The 24,937-nt window shown below is 31.8% G+C and overlaps 1 protein-coding gene across 12 annotated transcripts in view; it reads right to left on the reverse strand.

Moving 5' to 3' along the window:
• The window catches only part of LOC116774077 (pleckstrin homology domain-containing family A member 7), a 40,321-nt gene that overhangs the window by 13,254 nt on the left and 2,130 nt on the right, over window positions 1-24,937 (reverse strand). For 5 of the 12 annotated variants that reach the window (XR_004353744.2, XM_032666717.2, XM_032666716.2 and 2 more), the window contains exons 1-7: window positions 19,537-19,661; window positions 2,869-4,133; window positions 2,327-2,534; window positions 2,209-2,245; window positions 1,760-1,851; window positions 948-1,674; window positions 21-704 (exon numbers count right to left, since the gene is read on the reverse strand). Coding sequence is in view for 11 of the 12 variants with exons in the window: in XM_032666717.2 (XP_032522608.2) it covers window positions 21-704; window positions 948-1,674; window positions 1,760-1,851; window positions 2,209-2,245; window positions 2,327-2,534; window positions 2,869-4,133; window positions 19,537-19,646 (3,123 nt within the window). In the remaining variant the exon portion in view is untranslated. Of the gene's footprint in view, window positions 1-20; window positions 705-947; window positions 1,675-1,759; window positions 1,852-2,208; window positions 2,246-2,326; window positions 2,535-2,868; window positions 4,134-5,592; window positions 5,708-7,785; window positions 7,939-15,050; window positions 15,358-19,536; window positions 19,685-24,937 lie in introns of those variants that run through there. The other 7 variants (XM_032666714.2, XM_061523981.1, XM_032666712.2 and 4 more) reach the window with 7 other exon arrangements.

Raw genomic sequence — 24,937 nt, forward strand, 5'->3', positions numbered from 1 at the left:
TTGCATCGCATGTGATATACCTGTTGCACTTTTTTATCTCTGTCTCTTTCCGACGGCAATCTGGCACTTGCTGATCTCATGAAACCTTCGGAGCTGGGATCGAATCTAGAATCTTTTATTATAGCACTAACATTTGAACCATCGCTCATGACACTACCACTTCTATTGAGGTATTCCTTTTGGTTTTCAAGGTCTTTTTCTTTTAAGGTCCAGTTGGAATTCATTCCTTCGCGGTCTTGTATCGTGGACGCATAGTTCGTATGATCTCGTACTGTTCTATTGACGTTGAACTCTGTCTCATAGTTATTGTTGTTATTTTGGTTGTACGGTGAATGCAGCTGTTTTTCGGCCAGTCCACTCGCGTATTTCTCTAAAGGAATACGTATATTTTTGGGGCCCATGTTCTGTTGTTGTAAATATTGTGCGGATTGCCGCATTTTTTCTGCATAGCTCTCCTCTGAATAGTATTTGTCTGAACTGGGGTCGTAATATGAATTGATGTCTAAACTGGATTTGGGACGTTGTGGTTGTTTGGTTTGGTCGTTAGTTTTCCGTACTGGGACCGAATTGTTAAGGGCTTCGTTTTTGGACTCGTATTCTAAAAAGTCAGCGCTGTGCGGTCGCGGCATCGTCGGTTGAATGCCACTTGCCTGCATCTTCTTCCTCCTCAGAACGGATGGTCCAGAGAAAGTTTTCTCCTGTACCTATAAAATATAGATCATTAATCCTTCCTTCTATAAACTATTATGCTAGTTTAACTTATAATTTTTTCCAAGATAAAACTCAAATGAAAATTGTTTTAGATAAAACAAAGTTACAATTTTCAACAACAAAAAACCGAATTATATGAAATCAAATATTAATTTTGGATATAATTCTGTTATTTAAAAATGTTTCTCTATATTGGACAGGGTAAATAAACAGTACATTGTTACAATAAAACGTACATAATTCGTATTTTGTTCTTGGGGTGACTTGTGGCTGGACAGACTGACGGTATCCCTAGACTGCGATGGGTTCGGAGATTTCGGGTATATTTTTCCACTATCATTATTGTACGCGCTGTAAATATCTTCGTAATCTCCTATTTTCTCACTGTACGCCGATGCGTTCGGTCGTCCGTATGTTTCAGGAGTGCGTTCGTTCATGTTAGCGTTAGTTTTATTACTTTTCATATTAATATCTCCGTACATTTCTCTATTGTATACATTCGGGTCGTGTGACTTAATGCTTCTGTTATCAGAATAATGTTCACTGTATATAGATGTTTTGCTCATATCTGCCGTCACACGACTAACATCTTCGTTCTCTTGGGATTTCCTCTCTTGTCCAGAATAATCTTGTAAGAATGGATTGTAATTAGGCTTCTTATCGTATAGACTTTCAATTTTTTCTTCGTCCTCTTTAGTATGTTGGTTTCTTAACCTATTGTCATAAGGAGATTGAGGGTTAGATTTATACACGGATGTATTCTGATTGTCTGAATTGTCTGTTGTATTTGTTAATGGTAGTGACAGTTGCTGCATGTCGTATGAGCGTTTTGTTTGATATGGAGATTGTAATGGATTCTGTGGACTTCGGTATGTTTCCTGTATGTAGTTCGTTCTAGTGTTACTAGTGCCTTGACTATATTGTGATGCTGGTTTTCTAAGGAGATCGTAATTTGGATCGTACCTGTAATTTATTTTGGGAGTGATTAATTATGTAATATGAGGATTAGTTATATATAAATTATTGAATGTATATGAGAGGAACTCACATATCCGGACTAGGTGAATTATATCCATCGTTGGATCGTCTCGGTTTTGGTGGGGCGTTGGCATAAGTTGGGCCGGCTTCCTCATTACTTTCCTGGAATTAATAATAATATGACGTAACCAAATATCTTAAAAAGAAAATAAGCCATTATTGAAATCAAATAATAACAATGAGAATGTTATTTAAATTACGTTCCGTTAAATTATTTGACTTAATATATGAAACCTGGTTCTCAGATAGTGAATAATCAAAAGTGTCGGAATTGTCTTTATAGGCCAGATATAACAAATTTGTTGGTGCGATAAAATATATATTGATCGTAAAACACCGTTAGTTTCGCGTTAAGTATTCTATTTAGAACCACCAATAATTCTCAGTTATAACAGTACTATAATATCTGTCCTTGGTAACGCTCCGGTGAACTAATCGTTGCTTGCTAATAATACTCACCTCTGATTTCGCTGATCGGTCATTTTGTTTCTGTTCACTGAAATAGAAGTAAATTGTAAATATATATACATTCAATGAAAAAAATACATATATATTTTTTAGAGTAAATGTTATTTACTTGGTATTTTGCATTAACGCGGCCATTGTAAGCGCCTTCACCCATTTCATCATGGCTTCCTGGTCCAAAGCCGCTAACACGTATGTACGCATATTCGCATGCTCCAGTTTGAAAGCAAACTTCCGCATCACTTTATCCTCTGCGCTGCAAGCTGATACTTTGTATGACGGTAATAACACAGAACCCAGTAACTTCTCCTCGTCTTGACCTACAATCAATAGGAATTTTATGTATGTCCATTAAATTATACTAATATAACAAATGAGAGTAATTGTGAAGTTATATGGATGTTTGTTTGTTGTTGTTTTAAGAAAAAATTAAGTAAGAGACTTATATGAAACTTTCTAGTGATGTGGCTTAAAGATCAAAATGGCATATGGACTATAACTTATGACGAGATCTTTTGTAGTTCCTGAGTTACGCGGACAAATGTATCTTTATTGAAGTCACGGAAAACATTCGTATAGATGCTACGAGTTGCCTAACATACATATATCTCTTGACACAAAATACATAACTTCCGACAAATTACTAATACTCACTTTTGTAGTAAAATAAACAGTACTCAGATAGCACGAACCACCGTTTCCTCCAAACTTTAAGGCCATCAGAGCCCTGTTTATACAGCATTCCGGACATGCTCACTGGCGCTGATGGTATTCTTTGGGCAGTCGGTGAACGTAGTGCTTGAGTGCCGCTACTACTTCTCCTACTATCTGATGAAGGAGATTTTATACTGGGAGTACTAGATTCACTAGATTTCATAGGAGATACGACTCCTGAATTGGTCTTTTGGTTGCTATAGTCAGACGGCGGGGATTGGCTTTTTGATTTCTCGTGTTCCGAATATTGTCTTTGCCTTTCGGATTCCCTGTAGTCGTTATGGTTTGTCTGCCATTGACTCTCCTGGTACTGTCTGTTTTGTATGTCCATGTCGTTGTAATCATAGTTCTTGGCGTACCTCTCCATATCTCGTTGTATATCATTACTGCTGTACTCCTTGAAGTCATTCTTACTGCTATATCGATCTAAGTCTCTGTACGAACTGTCTGAATAAATGCTGTTCTGCAAGTTCGGCGGCGGTTGTACTCCATGGATTTGCTGCAGTAAAAGTTGTCGTTCAGCGAATTTTTGCTGTTGATGCATCTGAGCTTGATTCTGATAATGCATCTGTTGTTGCATTTTCATCTGTTGAATTTCATTATACTGCCTCCTCAATAATTCCGTGTTACTTTGGGGCCCTATTCTGTTTGAATAAGGAAGATACGGCTTAGAACCGTACTGGTTCATGTTAGGTCTGTACATAGGTTGATGGTTTTGATATATTTGGTTAGTGTCTTTCGGTGGGTTTCGTTTCATATAATCTTGATAAACTTCAGCGTTGTAACCTTTAGGCATATTCTGAAGCAGTTCGTGATTTACGTTGTGGTCTGTGTGAATCTCGGTTTTTTCAATTCTGGGCGGTGATTGTGGATAATTGTAATTGTCATTCGCCCCGTAATGTCTAACATAGTCGTGATTATGTCCAGTTCCATACATCTCGTGCTTGTTTTCAAGGAGTGGCGATCGTGCATTCATATTCGAGTGATATTGGCTTTGTAATAGTTGATGCATGACGCCATTCTGTTGGATTTGCGCGGCTTGATTATTAACAAGTGTGGGTAACTGCGTCTGTTGGGGTGAATATATTTGGTCAGGATGGACATGATGAGCCATGAGATGTTGCTGTGTCACCGGCTGTTGGGTTGCTGTTACATTTTTTTTATTCTCCATCTGATAGTCCGTCTGTGTCACCGGTGGATCGATCCTGAAACAATCACAAGATGTTGTTGACACGAAATTTAGCAGAACAATTTGAATCAACAGTGAAATTCATATATAAAAAATAAACATAGACCCCATTTCCAACAGTCCACGTGCCTTATTTGCCTTATGTTGGAATACATCGATTGAATCTGAAATGCTTAATCGAAACTTTAAATAAACTATTCAGAATCAAGATTAAAAATACATTTGTATATGGTGTATATATATATATTTTTTATGATAGTATTAGCAACATCACGTACAACCGATTTGGAATCAAAGTAGAACTTTCAATAACACCATATAAGTATGTTCCCCGTACGAAACAGCATTAATTTCTAAGATAGGATAGAAACACAGCAATAGTATAAGTTGCCGTTTTATTCTATAGCGCTTACGAGAAAAGAAATTTTGAGAAAGCGTCCCGATTCTTACATCATGTAACATAGATGATGCCTAAAAAATAGGTAAAGTTATGTGTAAAATACGAAATACTCATTGGTATTAATTAATTATCAGACAAAAAAATGGAAGAGAAACAAATAGTTGAAAATAATTCATCCACCAATTTCTGCCCATGTGTAATTTAGAAATACTATTAATTTTATATAAAAAAATTTTGTAAATTTTATAGGATAATGAACGCTTGAGTAATTTTTTCTTCTCACAAGACAATTACCGGGCCGAAAATATTATTATGACAATTTTTTATTCAAAATTTAGTTTTTTATACAGTACAATAAAAACCACGAACAGTTTTTGCGACTTAAAACCTGAACCTAAAGCTAATTATTTGATTGTTATTTACTCCATTTATAAAACTAGAGCAAAACCAATTCCGTAATCAACGTTCCGAATTGAGTTCTCTCAATATTTTATTTTCATTTTTTAAATTATTCTTATCTTTTGATTATATTTTATCTTTTGTGGATTGGTTTTACTACCAACGGTATTATGAGCGCAGGCGATTTTCTGAGAGAAAGTGTTTTATGAAAGGTGGAAGAAAATTTTTGCCCATTCAAAACTAATTATTGGTCGCTTTTCCTATATTGCTGATAATGAGTTACGGTCCGGAAACGTGTTGGACTGCATCCGGCATCCTTAATGACTCGTCAATCGTTGATGAGTTGCAGGAAGTACTATTTATAAATATTCTTAAGATAATGTAAGCTTAGTTTATTTAGGATTGAGTGATGTTGTAGATAAAATTTTTATCTTTGTTCATATTGATGAATCACAAGTTTACGATGCTAAATTATAATATTACTATTGAATTTTTAGAATGAAATATAATTAAATGATTACTCTATATAATATTATATGGATAATAGCAAATAATTTTCGCTCATTCACACCAATAATAAACCATTATAGTATTTATACACGTTGATAAATCAAGTAAATTAGTTCAATTTGTTGTTCTAGTAGGAAAAAGCGAACATAGTTCCCACGTAACTTACCTCACGTAAAACCACAACTGTTACTACACTCGATAATTACCCAATATAAACATTATACTTCCAACTCCACATAATAACTGATAATATGCAAACTGTTCAGTCTAGCAAAACCTACATAATACCAGAATCCAATTGGCTGGCTGCCAGGCCGCAATCCTGACTTCGTAAGAGACACGCGCCAGATCAAACTTATTCCAATGTCATTCTCGCCACTGACCCATTTTTGTATGTGTGTCAAGAAAAGTTTATTATACTCACATAATATATGAACTTGCATCAATTCCCTAAAGAAGAAACTTAGAATAACATACTTACTGAAATGGGAAGAAAAGAGTTAGGCGCCTAATATTACTTACGATGCAATGTTTTAAGGCTAATTATATATATCTACACATTTACCCAATTTTTATTTGGTTTATCTTAGTCAATCAATGGTTTCCCAATACAACGCATGTTATAAATATTCTACAACTATTACGTCAGTCAAGACATGCCAAACAAGATATGTCACATTGATACATAATGTCGGACAATCAAATGACAATCTATATGAATATGTAGTTGTTATCAAACAACATCAGATTGCAGGCAATAATTAAATAGCCTTTGCAGTGCTAGTGAGCTAGAGCACGAAGGGTTCCGTACCATCATGTTATAAAAAGGGCAATGAAAATCATGTTTGATGTATTGATGTCCCTATAAATATTTATTTTATCCGGTTTTCGAAACAACACAAATATATAATTTGTGAAAATTTTACGTGAGATACGGCGTGAAGACAGGTTAAAAGAGGGATAGACGGACAAACAGCAAAATCTTATTAATAGATCCCGTATTATTCTTTGGTTACGGAACCCTAAGGAAATGTACATTTTGTTTTGAAGCTCCATTTGTTATATATAAATACGGATTGTTTGTAATGATAACATGCAATACCTATTTGAGGCATTTCAATAGCATATCCTACTTCTTAAATATTTTAACATATATATAGTATAAAATAACAGATATTGCGATTTCGCTTGAATGAACTCTGAATTACAATCGTACTCTATCGACATCAAAGGATGTTTGTTTTTGTACTGCGAGCCCACTGCACTGTAAACTGTTTAAATCCCCGTTATTTCTATACTGGCTGTAATTGAGACAGTTTATATTATATATGTTACGGTTGAATAAAAACTAAAAGATTTTCGGTTACACACATAAGGAAAACATACGTTTTGTACATTTAAATGAAACTAATATATTTCGGATATACTACGCGGATTTTATTATTTTAAAAAACTACATAATCCCGACGTTTCGGTTACGGTTACGCTTGCTGAAAAGTAGTATATCCGAAGTAGTATATCCGAAATATATTAGTTTCATTTAAATGAATAAAACTCGCGAAAATCTTAGATCTCATTATACATTTTGTATTGATATCATTAAAATTATTCCAAAGATTACATGTATAGTATTATTTTCAAATATTTTAAAATTAAAACAGTCGCTCAAAGTAGTCTTACTTGAGTACTAAGTATATTATACTCGCCGATTTTTGTTATATGGCTTATTACAATTTATTTTAATGTTTTGTTTTTGTGAGAGGGATTTAATTATAATGTTAAATAAAACGTCTTGTATCCTAATATAGTCTATACCTACTTTTCAGAGTAACTAATGTCAATATTATTATAAACATTTGTAATTGAAGTAATCTTAAACAAATACGTATACATATCTGAATAAATACGATGTTATATAGGCACTGAAATTAACCTTCGCGTGTCACCTTATCGGCAAGTTAAATTGCGTTTATACGGCTTCGATCAACTAGGGCGAGCCATAATAAACTTGTTAGCTATCAGATGAAAAAAAAACTAGAACTAAGAGCATAAGGATCATAGTATTTAGATCACCGGATGCATATTTAAAATAAATTATCGTCTCAATCAACAGCAAGTAAGGTTTAAAATTGTTTGAAGTTCTGAATAGTCTAGTAGCAGGTATTGTATGAAATACAAAATATACAGAAATATGAGAAAAGCTAAAATAATACTATCACGTCAACATTTCGAACCATAAAAAGTCCACTCTAAATCAAATTGCCCTAAGTACCTATCAAGATATTTCAGTATTGAGAACAGTGTTAGCTAGCGTATATCAAATGTGTTGTTAGAAGCCATGATAAAGCATTGAATGAACCTGAATTGTTGGTATTGTAATAGATATAGTGAGTCAGCAGTCAGAACTGAGCCTTCAGACAGCGGATCCCGTGTTCCCGCGCTAACTCGTTAAGGTGAACAACCGGCGCGCGCGCAGTCGTCCTTGATACTCGCTCCCTTCCACAGTTTCTGGTTTGAACTGAGTATCTTCTTAAAGCGGATATGTCTGGTTTTTGAAAACGCAAAGTTTAAGTCCGTACATTCTGTGCATTCCGATTTTTTAGATACACCACTTTGTGACACCAGCTTGGTCATTAATTATGTTAATTCTTTAGGAATAACTTTTGCGAAGTGATATTTTAAAGCGGCGCTTACATACCTTACTGAGTGTTTAAAAAAGTTGTATCAATAATAAAAAAAATATATTTAAAATGTGAAACATAAATGTATGTGATTATTCAAATTATACCTTTTTGTATTCATGGTTGTATTTTATTATTAGAAAATAAGATGAAGGTAGACACGTGTATTTGTACTGACTGTTTACGATGTCATTGTAGGTAGTACGTTTCAATGTAGTATGTTTCAAAATAGGTAGTATGTTTCAAACACAAGGTCACACTCATATTATGGGTCTCGGTTGCAAGTAAAAGAAATATTTCATATAGACACAACACCGAAGTACAAATTGAAAGTTGTAAGAATTCACTGATAAAATAATTTTATCACATTGAGCAATATTATATCTTAATAAATGTAGAACACATTAAAGAAAAAAAACATGCTATGATTGCAGTAAGTATTGAGGCCATAGATAAAAAATATTATTTAAAACTTATTTTGGTATCATATTGGTAGTAGGAATATTACTTAAATGGTACATGGGCTCATTACGTGTAATTTAAATAAAGAATTAAAAAAAAAATCCTCTAAATTAAATTTAAATTCAGAACACTTAAGTTTAACAATATTTTCTTATTTAACAAGTATACGCATATTCAGTTAACAGTTTAATTTTTAAACAGGGTGCCTTCATTGGAGGACCTTTTGTTGCTTAAAGTTCTGAAGAAAAATTTGACATGTAAAAAATAAAACAAGGTCATACGAAAGGATGAAATTATTGGAAATCGGAGACGAAGTCACGGCTAGCAACTTGTAATTTATATGAGTAGAATTATTTTTAGAAGTAATTATATATCTGAATACATTTAGTCATGTTTGTCTATTCAGCAGAGCACGATGAGTTCTCCGAGGTGACACGATATCCCTTTGTAGTACAATTGTCTACAGTTACTGATTACTGGGAATGCGACTTAGTAACCACAGATTTATCATTTGTAGAGATTATACAGAGAATATAAAATTTAACGTTTATTCCCTTGATGTCCTTGAATTAATACAATATATACCACATATATTTTTTATTGTATTTGACCTATTTAAAAAAAAGTACATATCTAGCAAACTAACTGTCAACCATAATATAGATAAACATTATTAAAAAGGTATCATAACTTTAGTACAAATAAATCAACTACGGACATAAATCTCCCTACCGGAGATGAAGCTCGAAATCTCTATTTACATACTTGGAAAAAGTTACAAAAATAAATGAAAATATACGTCTGTTACTAAAAATTCTCTCGCAAAAATACTATAATATTATTCGTTCGTCGTTATATACATTAGTATGTCATAATTCAAATTATCTTTCATAAACTATTTGTGCATCTGACCATTTGTAACCATAGCAACGTTAACTATTGATATATTATGTGAAAGGAAATGCAAAATCTTGTATCATTACTCATTACGATGCATCAGGATGTGAATATGAAAAATATTTACATATTTTATGTGTCTGTAACAAGGGACCTTGGTGTAAAAATTATACAAAAAAAAATACAAATCAAATTATTCGAAATTATGATTGTGTAGGTGTAGTCGGAGTTCTAAATACCCGAAACGATCTTATGTTAAGTCATATTTATTTATAGCTAATAAATAAAACGTTTGACAATTAATTATATGTTATCACAAAATGAATTAATATTTTAAACATAAGAATATTTTTTTGACGAAATGAATGTATAGCACGTACTTACTTGATCATCAGTTGTTCAGGAGTAAGAAAACAAAAAACCTAGACGTGATTTCATCTACAAACCAAGAAGTGTTGATATAGTATGATATATTTGCAGCAGCAGCGGGCCGTGAACTGCTCGTAAATATAAACAGAGAACTTCTATATTAAATATAATTTACATCCAAACTACACTCAACTTCTTAAACTTGTTATAAATGTCATAATAAGTCAAAAGAATAACTCTTTAACTACACTCGTTTTCGTCTGCGACTTGGTCCGCATGGACTTTCATATTAGGCTGAGATAAATGTATAAAGAATGATAAAACAATACAGTATAGTACATATGGTAAGCAATCACGACCAGAATAACTATGTTTTTATGTTCATCTCGTTTATACTAAACCCTTAAATCTTCATCAGAGGAACAATGTTTTTTTCTGAAGCACAATCAATACAATATTATTATCTATGAATGGCTGTGGAGCTGCGTGTTATAGAAACATGATTTATTTCAACACATAACATCACGAAGATTGTACACGTTCCTTGTGAGGACTCTATTTGATGTAACAACTATTATTTAAATAATCGCATATGGTTTTTTCCAATAACGTAATACTCTACCTATTACGGCTGTGGAAATATATATATATATATAGTATAAAAAACTTATAATTTAGGAAATTATATTAGTAGGAAAAGTACAAAATTTCATTACTAAAACAATTAACTTTAATAAATTGTACTTAAATGATTTAATGTAAGGAATAATCTCATAATCTTTCCACAAATTATAAGCCTGACTTCACCCGGCTTCACTTATTAGGGTGACGACGACATAATTTTTCACCGTAATAGCGATTAGTCGATAGTTTTCACAAGTGCCACTATTTATAACTGAATAACCACTTCATCTGGAGTAGTGTATGTATTACCTTGGCAAATTAAATACAAATGACTATTAACACATTTACGCATGAATTCTTTATTCATCACGTACGAATTATTCCATATATTGCATCGACACGGACTTCATTAACATATATGTCATTAAATGATTTTTTGAATATGGAATTTTTTTTGCACAAACATTTTAATTAGCGTGTTTTAGAGTAAATATTAAAATGTTCCATTTTTATTTGCATGCGACAAGGCTCTAACCACGGTATGAACATTTTTCACGTTACGAGAGCACGCAACAGGGTAATTAAAATTTACAGAGTAATTAACACGTGTTTCTGTACAATTATGTGTGGATGAATAATAAACATAACATATACTTGCTTAAATATAAACTTGTGGTAATTTGAGATTAAGTGTTTTACCAACCAAGTAAATCCCAAGTAAATAATGTACGTATTATTTATATGTATGTATAGTTAACGTGCAATCTATTAAACTTTTCTTTTACTATTCCAAGTTATTCGCTAGCAAAAGATTGATTGGAACATGTACGATATATCTCATTGAAACCCTATCCTTGGAATTTACGCGGTTTCACTGTTTTCAATTTCCCCTACATGTCAGTGTCAGTAACTAGTCTACTCTACATGATTACAAATACATACGTATATATTTAGACCGACATACCAATTTTATGTACTTCATATATATAATTCACAAGTTTCTCTTCCTGTTTGAAGGCTAAGGATTATAAGGCTATTGAAAGATTTAAGAAGATGTTTTGAATTTTTACCTTATTATGAATCGTAAATTGAGTCAACATTTGGCAAAGAGTTCGTCTCTAAAATGACTTTCGTCTCCCACGAGCGTGTCTTCTCACCTCAGATATATCTCATAAGATTTTATCAAAGTTGACAACGTGACCTAAGAAAGTGAAAGTACAATGGCCTTTCAAAAGTATTTAAAATACTATTGTTTATGAAACATAAATAAGAAGAAGACACTAAATATTTTAGTAATTATTTACTAATAACTAAACAACATTGTTTAATACTTCTACACAAGCGTGAATTTCTGAAGGAAGTCACATTAAACATAAAAAAAATTGTAGAATTTAATATATATTATCACTTATAAATTTTTTGCAAATTAATAAAAGTATAAATAAAGATAACATTGTAACCGATATTACAAAAAAACCGAAAACTAACTAAATTATAAATTAATCACTTCAAAAAAGTCCACTGACTTGTGACTCAGGAATCCAGTTAAAATAGCAAATTTTTCATTCACGTAATCTTAGTGTTGTATATTTTCAAACGGAACAATAAAAAAAATATGTCTCGGTTTACGTAAACGAAGTATTCAATGACCTAGTAATCGACGATTTCATATCACCCTATGTGGGCTATCTCAAGATAAATAGCGCCAATTTCGGCAAATAGTTCCAGTAATACGCCAGTTAATTGGACGATTACGAAGTCCTGGATGTTTGACCGACATACCATACTACGAGGTTGTTGGACAAGAAAAATGACATTTGACATTAAAGATTCAATTTCATGATTCGACTACATAAATACTGTGGGTTTTGCTGTGTTGTTATCGTGCTAACACAATTTCCGTCTACGCAACATGTGTGTTAAATTCAAATTCTTGGTACTAAATATGTTTTTTATTTCACGTGTATGTGACAAGTTTAAACTCTTCAATTTACTGTTCAGTAGTTTTTTAAGACCTAATTTAATTACTTTAAAAGCTTACACTTTTTAAACGACATTATATAAGACTATTAGGACTTTAATTCATTGCGAGCTATTACTATAGCGCTGCACTCCGGAGAACGCTTTATTAGTGTTACAACCGGCAATCCTTTGTGCACGATACGAGCATTATACAGATTGCGACTAAATAAGGAGCAAATTTAATTTTTACCTGACTGCACTTTACATTAAGAACAAAAAAAAAATCTTTTTTTAAACAAAAAGTCATGGAAGTAGTCCCTGTAACTGGCCGTTAATGTTATGTGTTAGGGACTTGTCAAGATGTTTACAAGTATCTTTACGATTTCATTATCACTCCACGTTGCACGTGTCAGGGAGCGTCAGTGGGCGGTTGTAAAGATGTAGAATAACTGTTCGAGACAACTTTTCAAGACCTGTGTGCACAGGTGGAAGTTACGCAAGCATACCGCAGTGTATCGACCGTCCGACTAACTGCATGGCATTATTGCACTGGGCTTCGGATTAAATTAATCTTTATTAAATAAATAAAATAATTTCGTCCGTTTCACATAAACACGAGTACTGACGGAGCCCTACGAGTATTCGAGTGAGACGAACGACAAAATTTTTCACTATATAGGTAAATTATCCTCGTAAATGACGATTCATGTGATTTCACTCTGTAATAGTGTCTCACTACGTATATTTGTTTTTTATTACCATTACAATGCTCGCTTAGACTTTCTAAAGTTTTTATTTTATATATTTTATAAAATAACATTAAACTTTCCAAAACTTTTTTTTTTTGTTTGTTTTAAACCTACATAAATATACTACATTCTGACTGGCGGAATATTAATTTATATTAAAATTAATAATGACTCATAGATCGTATATTGAACTTTAATGAATAGTACAGTAAATATTCCAACCTTGTGTGTTAACAGTCAATGGTTTATGTTGTATCAGAGCTATGAGACCAGGGACGTCCTCCGCATTCCAAGCTCCTTTCACGCTCAGTATTTACAGGTATTAAATGTCAAACGACTTGCTTTATAGCCAGTGTGTGTCTATCCAAACATTTTTTTTAATTACACAATCGATTTTCATATGAACGCTTTAGTTTTGTAATTATTATTACATTATATTTTAATTGATTTTACTTTTCTGCCGTCAGATAGATGTTTTTTTTTAATCATAATATCAATATTTTGTACGGCGATTGCGTGATTTTATGACGAAAGAATTCGTAAGAGGTTTCCTTTTCCATGTACCTTTTTTTTGCTCGATCATCCGCTCAGCGTGTGCATAGGGCACTAACCCTGAGATATTTAGGAGGGGAGAAATACCAACGAACATATAACAGCTGATCAGAAAATACCCCTGACTATATATTACCTAACTTACCACTAGATAATTATAACCAAAACCACGCCATTAAAACTCAGTCTGATTTTCAGAGCTGCATAAAATGGTTGTAAATAATGTTATTAAATCACACCGTGCGAGTATGCTTATTTAATTATACGCGCTTACCCGTCCGACCGCTTACGTGTTTATGCATTCAGAGTCGTTCATTGATTTACAGAGTGCAAAAATTTTAAGCTATCTATATACTATTTAGACATAAAATAATATATAACGAAGGATTATGACGTCACAAAACAGGGGATTCGCTTTAAAAAGAATATAATCGGTAATAAAATACTGAGTTCTTCATGTTTGACCCGCAAAAGGATATTCAAACAAAAAATTTTGCGGAACGGTTCGACTACCTGCATGCCCATATCAAAGACTTACAATGACTTACAAGACTTGTAATGTTTCAAAAGATTCAAATATTAATCATTAACATATATCTAATTCTTTTTTAATATACAAAGCTTTTGAATACAGCTATACGTATATTATTAACATGTCGTTATTCAACAGACATTTTTGCAATAACTTTAATTCCATTTAAAGTTACTAAGAACACGTAGTTTTTGTCAAAACGAAACTGTGTGCCACAAACTTATTTTAAAAATATTTAGTGTCGATGACACATCAGCCTCACGGAGATTTTAAAACTATTCTTCTCGTTCTAGTAACTTGTGACATAAAGATGAGTCATTACGAATTAAAAATACATTAACATAATGACTGAAAAAATTACCAAAATGTTATGTCACATTTCGATAAAGATTAATTAAGTGTCATAAGCAAAGAATCATAGTATATATATGTTAATTCAATTAAATCACTATCTGAAAAAACTTATGAATATCTAAGAGATATCTGTTCATTAACATAGAATACGCTAATTGGAGGCAAACTAAAAATTCAAATCAACTTCACCTGTTGAAGATGGATCCCGACACCTGGCCCTAAAATTAACGTTACCGCGTCTACAGACGGCCGTCTCACATAGTAAATATTTAAAGTTGAGCGTGACTAAAGAAATTTACTTAAGCTTTTCGAAATTAAGCCTCACGCAACTGTCCTACCTTTGTCAAGTATTTTTTTCTTACACATAACTATATTATATTATATATACGACTAACTAGTCGGGTGACTAACTAGTACTAGTACGATATCCGGTTTCTCATACCTTTTTTTGCTGAAAGCATCAAATCCTGTGTCAAGTACCGCTTTGTTTAAGTTATCCTGCTATAACGTACTTCTATCAAACCACAATTCACTTCACACAGAACTTTAAACTTTTGTTAAATTTTAATTAAACTAATGATCACTTCTTACTTTCTGTAACAGTCTTGTGTGTGTACGTTGCTACCGACTTCTTCCGAAGGTTTTGTTTATAATGTTACTTTTATAATTCTGTCGTGTGTGATAACGTAAAAGTTTCCACGTCGCGAATGGTACATGCCAGCGACCGTCCACCGTCTACTGTTGTAGTAACGTACTTACCGACTACCATGACGATCTAGCGGCGGGTGGGAGGATACTGCGATAGACATACAAAATGCAGTCAAGAAAGAAAGAGATAGAAAATTACGTCAACACCGCTACACGAGCTACATGTATAATACAACTAATGGAAATTGTCTTTTATACCTATAAAAACATTATGAACCTAACCGTGTCTACATTTTAACTATATAATACCGGTTTTACCTGTACTCGACCGCGTGCCGATAAGGCAATTTGAATTCCATCGGAGTGAAAAAGACGGGTGGTTCCTGACGAAGGCTTCAACGGACAATGGATTCCGGTGTAGTTTAATACGTCAGTTTGATAAAAACTATAATTTTTATTTGAATAATTCATTAAAGCTCACTGTACTTCATTTGACTGAAAAAGTTTTGTGTTGTCAGTGGAATGTCTCATTTATAAATTCCGCTACTTTGAACATTAAATCAATCATCATTAGTATATTAAAATATTGTACAAAGTTGTTAACATTTTAATTATAAGATACCTGCCAAATAGAGTCGGTTGTATAACTATGTTATCAGTCATTGGCACCAGTGATTCAGACGCTGGTTGTGTTTGGCTTTCTTATTGGCACCGCAAACTAAACTTTTACCAATTAGTTGGATAGTGCCACGCTTCATCGACGACAATAACGGCTTTGTTTCTCAAAAACAAGTGAAAAATCTTGTACTCAATTTCATCACACTTCCGCCAGCCGATATGATTTCAAGTCCCACTTCGGTACCGTTAATCGAAGTTTATCGAAGCTCTCCGTTTTGAAATTATAGATAAAATATTAATAATGAATTACAAAATACTTTTTTTAAATCCTTAGCGCCAATCTATTTGAAAGATGAAGGTAGGCAGTTCTTTTTTATGTGTTTTCATTTTAAGGTTATTTGATTGTGATATAATTTTTAAGATTTTTATCCGTAATTATTTATTAATGGGCACAAGTTTTATTAAATTGTTATGTCGTAGGAAATCAGGTTTAATTAATTAATGACAAACAGTTTGTAGTGCAGTTAAATAGTTTCTCATTTTGAAGTGGATATTTAAAGTTATTTTATTTGCAATACATACTTATAAATTATTCTAGGCACTCGCTTTCTTTGTAATAATAAATAGTAATTAAAGTTAAACTCCACTGAGCAATTTCTAACATAACCGACAATTAATATATCAAGCTGTTTTTAACTTTTATAATATTTCTGTTCATAACTTTTTGTTATGGAAATAAATAAAACTATTAAGTCATTTGTCAAGCTTTCACGTTTTCTATATAATTCCGAAGAAAATATTGCCTCTCAATATTACAATGTCGCCATAAACAAGATATACAAGACTACACAATAACAGGTACGAAATGTTTGGTGTTATAACATATTATTATATTGATTATAGAATATATATATAAAAAAAAACTATACTTCAATGACAGAACTATAACAAGTGAAGGGAACGAATCGTACGCCAGATGTCACCGCGTGCTTCGAATGGTTTAAGACGGTGGAAATCAAATCGACCGCTAACCTCTTTCCACTATGAATAGTAATGACCCTAGTTGGACACATCGCTGTACTAAAACACGTATCACGGACACACCAGCCTACTTGAGTGCTTTCGAATTCGTCATATGATTCATAGAATACATTAGGCCCTATCGATTTCACTTATACGAGCAGATATAGAATTTTCTTTGTGTGATCATTAGTCTTAACAAAACAAAGAACTATAAGTTTTTACGCGTACTAAAGTTACTTTTTATAAAGCTCGGTTATGACAGTATCTAGAGAAACTGTAATAGTACGAAAGAATTTAATTATCCTTGTAACGATTTGAACAACGTATTACCCACGTGTTCTCTCTGGCGCTTTATAAAGTTTAATCTATACCCGTTACTAATTAATACAGTGATTTCAAATGTCAGTCCAATAAATAGTTCTACCAATACCTACGAGTTTAAAAGAGACTTATACTTTGTTTAAATATAATAATACTTTAACGTATAAATTACTAACAGATTTGGCAACCCTAAAACTAACGAGTTCCAAGACGAGATTTCTCCTAAATACCAACGATTTAACGCTATTCTAAATATTGGAACCATTTTATTACTCAGTACACACATTAAACAAGTCAGATAAGAGTTCCATATAAATACATTTATACATACATAACACATATACAGAGTTTAAGTGAATAAAATATGTTTTGAAAAGACGTCTTGTATCAGAATTTGAACAACTTCAAAGCTGCAACGAAAATAAATACGACTAATAGAATAAAACTATCAATATTCCATACACGTCTCACGCCGAGCGTACGTTTCTTTAAAATAATTCTTTAACTGGGAAAACAAAACATTCCTTTCAACTGTCCTACTTTCAAAGAGGTTAAGTAAAAAACTACTACCCTTCATAAAACTAAGGTGAACATAATTATGTGATATTTATTTGAATTGAAAGTATAAGTAAATTTTTCAAATATATTTCAACCCAAATTTTCTCATCGCCTTAGTGAAATAAATAGATTTATAAAAGTATATATGTATTGTTTAAATTAGATTTCCTTTCATCTTAGAAATCACTCAGAGAGTTATAAAAATAGATGTCTTTATTTTTGTCACTACAGTTATTCAACGACAGCTCTCGTTGCCAAAATTTTCATCTAAAGACTAAATATACACGTCCCCTATAAGTACGCTTAGTACAAGTTTGCATCGTGACACTACAAACGAAGCGTTTTCACTTTCTAATTCAATAATCTACGTTAATATTATATATAAAGATTTTTAACTAATAAAGACTGTATGCAGTGAAAAGTTACTGAAGGGGGGTGTAGGCGTACTGATTGCAATTTCACCACGAACTAGCAACATTCAAGTTCTAACGAAAGGGTAATAAATATTCGTTTTACAATTATTACTACCTGTCTTTTTAACTTGAAATTTCCAATTAGATCAATCTACTTCTAAATAATTTTAATGGAATACAGATTGAAACTGCTATTTCTAAAACTCTCACATTCATTAGCATTTTCTCTGTTACACCACATAGCAACCACTAAAACGTTCTGATAGACACAATAAGTCTAGACAGTTTTGTCTCCTAAAAACTCAGGTAGAATATCCACCTTATTCAAAAAATTTATTACATCACTTGTTGGTGATAAGACATTCCCGTTATTCATTCAGATAGCCCTAGTCCTATTTTGTGAGAAGATTACGTACTACTAACGGTTTGTAGTTTTATGGTACGCAATATAACTTTGTCTTTGTTCTAAACAAATCTCGGATTTGGTCACGATAAACTTGTTCTAGTTGAAATATTTAATCTGACGAGACTATTTGATTATAGTAAAAAAGTCTGCTGTCGTCTTTTTATAGGAAAAAGCTAATTTTGGCTGGAAGTGACACATATTGTAGAAAGTATAGGCATTACTTTAATGCCTACTAAAATACAGAATAATTCACGTTTTATTAAGGCAGCAAATTGAATTGAAGCGAATGAGCTTTTAGCTCGCTTCCCCTTTACCGTCTCCGAGAAGCACTTAATCTAATTTAATCAGTGTGCTTCTTTAGCTATAAAGAATATTTAAATTCCCTAGAACCTCGGAATTCAAAATAGAATTAAAGTAGTGTAAAAACTATTTTAAGATGAATTGGAAAAAAAAAAAGAATGTCAAAGTTTTGATTAAAATGTTCTTTGAAAAGTATTCAGTAAGCAGGTGTCAAATTAAATGTTAGCTGGGATATCAAGCTGGGCGGTTGAATGCAGCTTTGTGGCAAGCGAGAGTTTTCATCCACAGTGACACCATGAACAATGGACTACAGCTGGTGGATATTTCACACAATTTTGGCGCCTATGAATGAGGCGTAAGGTTGATATTATCCGAGCAATTCTCTAAAATCGATACGGGGAGTAAACGTAACTCTTTGAATAGAACCGGTCTAGAATTTTAATTCACTTACTACGCTAAAATATATCGCTGACTATTTTCGAAACTGCTGAAACTTAATCTTTAGAATCTCGTTAGGCATTCTGCGCTGATGAATACATTACTTTATAACTGAATAGATTAACACAGATTTTAATAATAAGATGAATAGCAAATGTATGGTTATTTACAAAATATAAATATAATAAATATATCGCACTCACCATTCCCACAAATGCACCAGACAATCGAACATAACACAGCCGTGCTCAGCGCTCATACATGACGCTGGCGCCGGCATGTTTTCTTCGTCAAATCTCACAGCGAGGTTCATACTGAATCACTTCATTGACGGAGGCTGCGTTGTTTGAACTGCAAGAGGAAAACCTATTAGCTAACACCAATTGTATAAGCTTAAAAGTAGAGCATGCCGTTTGTTTATTACGACGCTGATTGAAATGTTAAAATTCATTAAAAAAAATTATTGATTATAGAAAATAATGATCAAGGGCAAATCAATCGGTTCTACAACTTCAAGAGAATGTTAACACAAAATCATTATTATTATAAATCAACCTACGACAATAAAAATACAACGAGGTCATAGTTATATTTAATCATTCTGTAATAATATTAGTAATGTTTATATAATTTATTTAAAAGAAAAAAACCTCATTTATTTAAAAAAAAAAATCATTCGGCCATCATTGAATTCTTACTTAACGTAAATAAAGCTCCTAACTTAATGACGAACATTACGACTCCCGATGATATAAAAAACGTCCCAGTTTCGACTGGTGATTGTAACAGGTGTCCTAAATCGCGCCCATTGGCATCGCTAACATAAAATTTAATAACTAATATCTTTTAAGATTGCCTTATGAATTTTGTTATTTCTGGTTCACTTAATTAGCAGTGCAATTAAGATACAAAAAAATACACTAGTGCTATTGTAAGATTCGTTGTTATTAGTAATATATATAAGGTAATTATTATACTCCATGGCTTTTCTTTTATACATAAGGCGTTACATATAACTGACCTAGACCTTTTTCGTGAAATTTTTCGTAACATTGTACATGAATGTTGGAAAATTTATCACGGAAACTCTTTAAAATTCTGCAGACCCGAGCGCGCTAGTAAAATACGATATTACGACATTCCTGCAATATTTTACTCTGGGCTTTCAAACTTGTTAGCAAAATCCCGCTTGAATCTGAAGTATTGTCATTAAACTATGTGGCTCTGAATGAAAAAAAATCAACTATTTTACTAATATTTTACATGAGGTATTTTCCTGCTATTTGTTGTTTATACAGCAAAAGTACTGAACTATTTTTGCTATGCATACTATTTTTTTGAAATGCAATACAACTCGATAAAGGCTTCTTATATCTTAAGGATTTTTTAAAATATTACAGTAGTGTCTATGAGTCAATCAGGAACAAATATTCATTTTATTGAAATGTCCTTTCTCATTACCATAAAGTGCTATATTTATAGCCATCCACCCTTGCTTCTTGAGAAAGACCTTTTTCTTTTGCTTCATAATTTCATAGATCTTAACTCGACTAGTAAATTCACATAAAATATATACGTTTTTAAAAATTTATACATATTTATTTTGAAGTATTGCAAATTTTACACCCTTTTTTTTGTTTTCACGTTCGTCTTCCGGAAGCACACAAACAAATCTTGGAAAAATAGATACCTCGTCTTCACATTTATGGTTGACTTATTATTGGGCTAAACCTGCATAAGTTTGCTTAAACCTTTAAACGTTTTTTCTTATATGATTTTTAAATTTATACATATTTATTTTGAAGTATTGCTAATTTTATACCCTTTTTTTGGTTTTCATGTTCGTCTTCTGGTAGCACACCAACCAATGGAAAATAGATACCTCGTCTTCACATTTATGGTTGACTTATTATTGGGCTAAACCTGCATAAGTTTGCTTAAACATTTAAACGTTTTTTTTTTTATATGATTTTTAAATGGTCGGTCCCTATGTACAGAGAGACTATTTTTTTGCATATATGTATGTATTAAGATTGTTTATATATGTTCATACCGTCGTAAAATTTATTTCATATTATATATTTATTTTAAAGGCAAGTTAAAGATAATAACTAGTATTATAATAACGTCGTAAAAGTGCCCTAAATTTATTAATATTTCTAATAATACTATTTTTAATAATAATATATAGCAAAGCAACTGAATATTTAATATTTCTAACCAAAGGAAGTTACCAGTATGAAAACGGTCATATCAGATATCTCTAACATATGTAATGAATTAAAAAAACGTAGAAGTCTTATAAATTTTATTGATTGGATAACTTAACAAATTATTTTTTAAGACAAAATATTTTTAACATAAAAAAGCAATGGACACAGAATTCCAATAGAATTTTTTTTATAAGTACCTACTTTTTCTCTTTAGTTTAGTATTGGCCACGATGAAACGACTATCCAGTGCAACACGACGTACAAAAATATGTGTTCTATATGTATAAAGTACAACATTAATACAATCTGTACTGCATATGTTTAATCGAAGTATCCGTACTTACACACCGATCATACAGCTATTAATTATAATGTACAAATACGGTAACGAGATAAAATGTAATTCAACACTTTAAATGTTTCGCGCTAAAAGTCATAAAACACGCAAAGACTCGTATAAAGAGTATTCAGAGTGTGAATTAATCTAAAAAATAAAATACCGTCACATACATACATATATGAAAAAAATTACCACCTATTTATTTTATGGTATAAAGAGCTGAATGTATGGAAATAGTTATTCGTTTGTGAAATAAGACAGAGGTATTATTAACAAGGATAGTAATATATATATATAGATTTTCATTTCCCTTAAAAATACTAATTCAGTTTTTGGTCAGTAAACTGTGCTGCGGAATCTTAATCTTTTAATAGTTTTCGGAAAAGGGCTTCGAGCATACCAGAAGCATTCACGCATTAATAGATATGAATGGTCCATAGTCCAAGGACTGAGTTGAAACGAATAGTCCAACTTACGAACTGTAGAAGTAGATCTAAATTTAGTTTTGGAAGCCAAAACATAGCTTTATGCTAAAGCCTAGATAAATTACAATTCAGAAAAATCTCTTGGAGAAACGTTAGCAACGTGAAATGGAATAAACCCTTTTGAAAAAACAATAAAAAAGTAAACTGTGGCACTAATTTTAAATATACGAAAGGAAGGAAAAAAGATCTAGAACTATTACTAGTGATGATGATTATCTAATATCTCTAAATGAAGTGAAATATAAAGAATTGAAATCAAATACAATTGTTAACCCATGAAAGTATCACGACTTCTATAAAAACATAAACATAGTAAAGGTTGAACGAGATAATGAAGAAAACTTAAATATAATGCTTATTTCAATACATTTTTTTCGACAGATTTTGTATAGCTATTTAAATATTAAAATAACTTAACAATAAGATGAGACGATGTCCAGAAATGTGATTATTATATAGACATTATACATTACCAATTAGGTAAATGAAAGTAGTTACTTTTCAATTCCTCGTTTGTCGTTTAGATGTTCAGGAGATTTTTATTAAACAATATGTAATTTTTATTATAAGCCTTGTTAAGTAACAAACACACTTTATATTTTCGTCTTTGTTTTAGTACAGAAACGAAACCTCTCAGCATTTCATGGTTTCACCGTGCGGGTACCGGGACCATCGCGTTGCAGGGAGAAGAGCTTCAACAGTGCCTTGGACTTGCGACCCAGCTGTAGCTTTAAGGGGCCCCTATCTAAACGTTAAACGCTCACCTCCACTGTCTAAGCTCCTCTCGCTACCTAACCAAATTTGAAATGAACCTACTACGGCTGCCTTCAAGTACGTTCCAAGAATGAACTGATGTTAGTTCTTGGCAAGCCCAAGGTTGTAGAGTTTTGGCTGTCATACCTCTTATAGTTCTATACATAGTTCTATATTAATAATGAAAACGGATATAAAATTATCGTCGTTTATGTATCTTTATATGATTGAACTACGAATAAAGGGCATTTATCATATTTATATTTTCATAGAGATAGTTTATATTCCATGGACATTTAGATATTGTGTTGCTTCTAAGCAAAGATTTCTAACTTCTCTTGATAAGATCGAGCCAAGAAACACCCTACGTGAATTAAACAGAAAAAGTCTTTATTTTAATTATTTGGTGCTATGTATATCTATAGATCACAATTTTAAAGAATAATATAAAAAATAAGGGCCTTTATTACCTCAAATAGGTAATACGTTAAACATAACTCTCGCTAAATTTCCTTCAAGCCGTGAAAGCGTTTGAGAAGTTACATCATCCTATACGCCGTGTAATATTTGAAATAAATAAAACAAAATATCTATATCTTTTAAAAGACAGTTCGAAGGTATAATTGGTGTGGATATGGAATTAAACAAGGTTATAGAATAAAATACTATAAAATGCAGTATAATGTATGATGCAATTAAATTTACGTCAGAGAGATTTTTTAAATACCTGTTGCTCAATTATGTATACGACATTAAAAAAATCAGTCATGTACTTAGAGAATTGTAACTTTATTACTATTCTTGTTTTAATTAAAGACACACGTCCTTCAAGACACATGCGAATTTCAAAAATATTACGTACAATTTATTTGCCTTTTCATGAAAATAACTTACTTGATTTCAAAAGTAAATAGCAAATAAATCTTATTTGGCCTTTTTATGCCTATAATGTAGTTTTTTAAATTAATATAATAGCATTATTATAATTTTCATGAGAAAAGCGAATCGAGAAAGAATAATCCCACCGATTGTAACAGTCGAGGCTTAAAATATTGATTTGATTTATGGAATCGATTTTAGAGCCAATCAATTAATGCCAACCACTTACACTAACAAAGCACTGTTATAAAATAATCTCCACCGACGTGGAAAACGGTAATGAGGGCATTATCTGCTGCAATTTTTCAGAAAAATTGTTATCGTAGATGTACCAGAAATTATATTAAATTTAATAATTTTTTTGAAAGTTTACGTTCTTATATGTTCTGTAATGCATTTCAATGAAAATAGTTTCAAATTGTATAATTTTAATAGCAAATAGAATCAATAACTTTTTTTATAAGTGATAATGAGGTTTTTTCTGAACAGACCAACTTAATTTTAATTTTAAAAATAAACATTATTTAATTTTCACAAAATTATTATATAATTGAAGACACAAGACACAAGACAAGAAAATTATTATTTTTTTTTTGAAAAATGAAGGTCGAATATACGAAAATCTTGTTTTCGTAAAAAAAAATATTATTATTGTCCACTTAAAGCCTCAAGCATACTCGAAGTACTTTAAATTTGTGTCAAATTGTTTTTTCACAGCTCTCGGCAGATATAGCTGGTAAAATTCTATAAAGAATACCATAGTCCTGTAGACATCCGTATGCTTAGTCTAAGTTTCCATAATTACACTACAAACGAAACGTTTCTCGTTTTCCATTCGATAACTTACGTTAATACTACGATGTAAAAGGTTTATAAATGATAAACTGTTCATGTATTGTTTATGTCAAAGCTAACTTAGAATAAGCATACTCTT

Source organism: Danaus plexippus, chromosome 20 (assembly GCF_018135715.1).
Source record: "Danaus plexippus chromosome 20, MEX_DaPlex, whole genome shotgun sequence".
NCBI classification, from domain to species: domain Eukaryota; kingdom Metazoa; phylum Arthropoda; class Insecta; order Lepidoptera; family Nymphalidae; genus Danaus; species Danaus plexippus.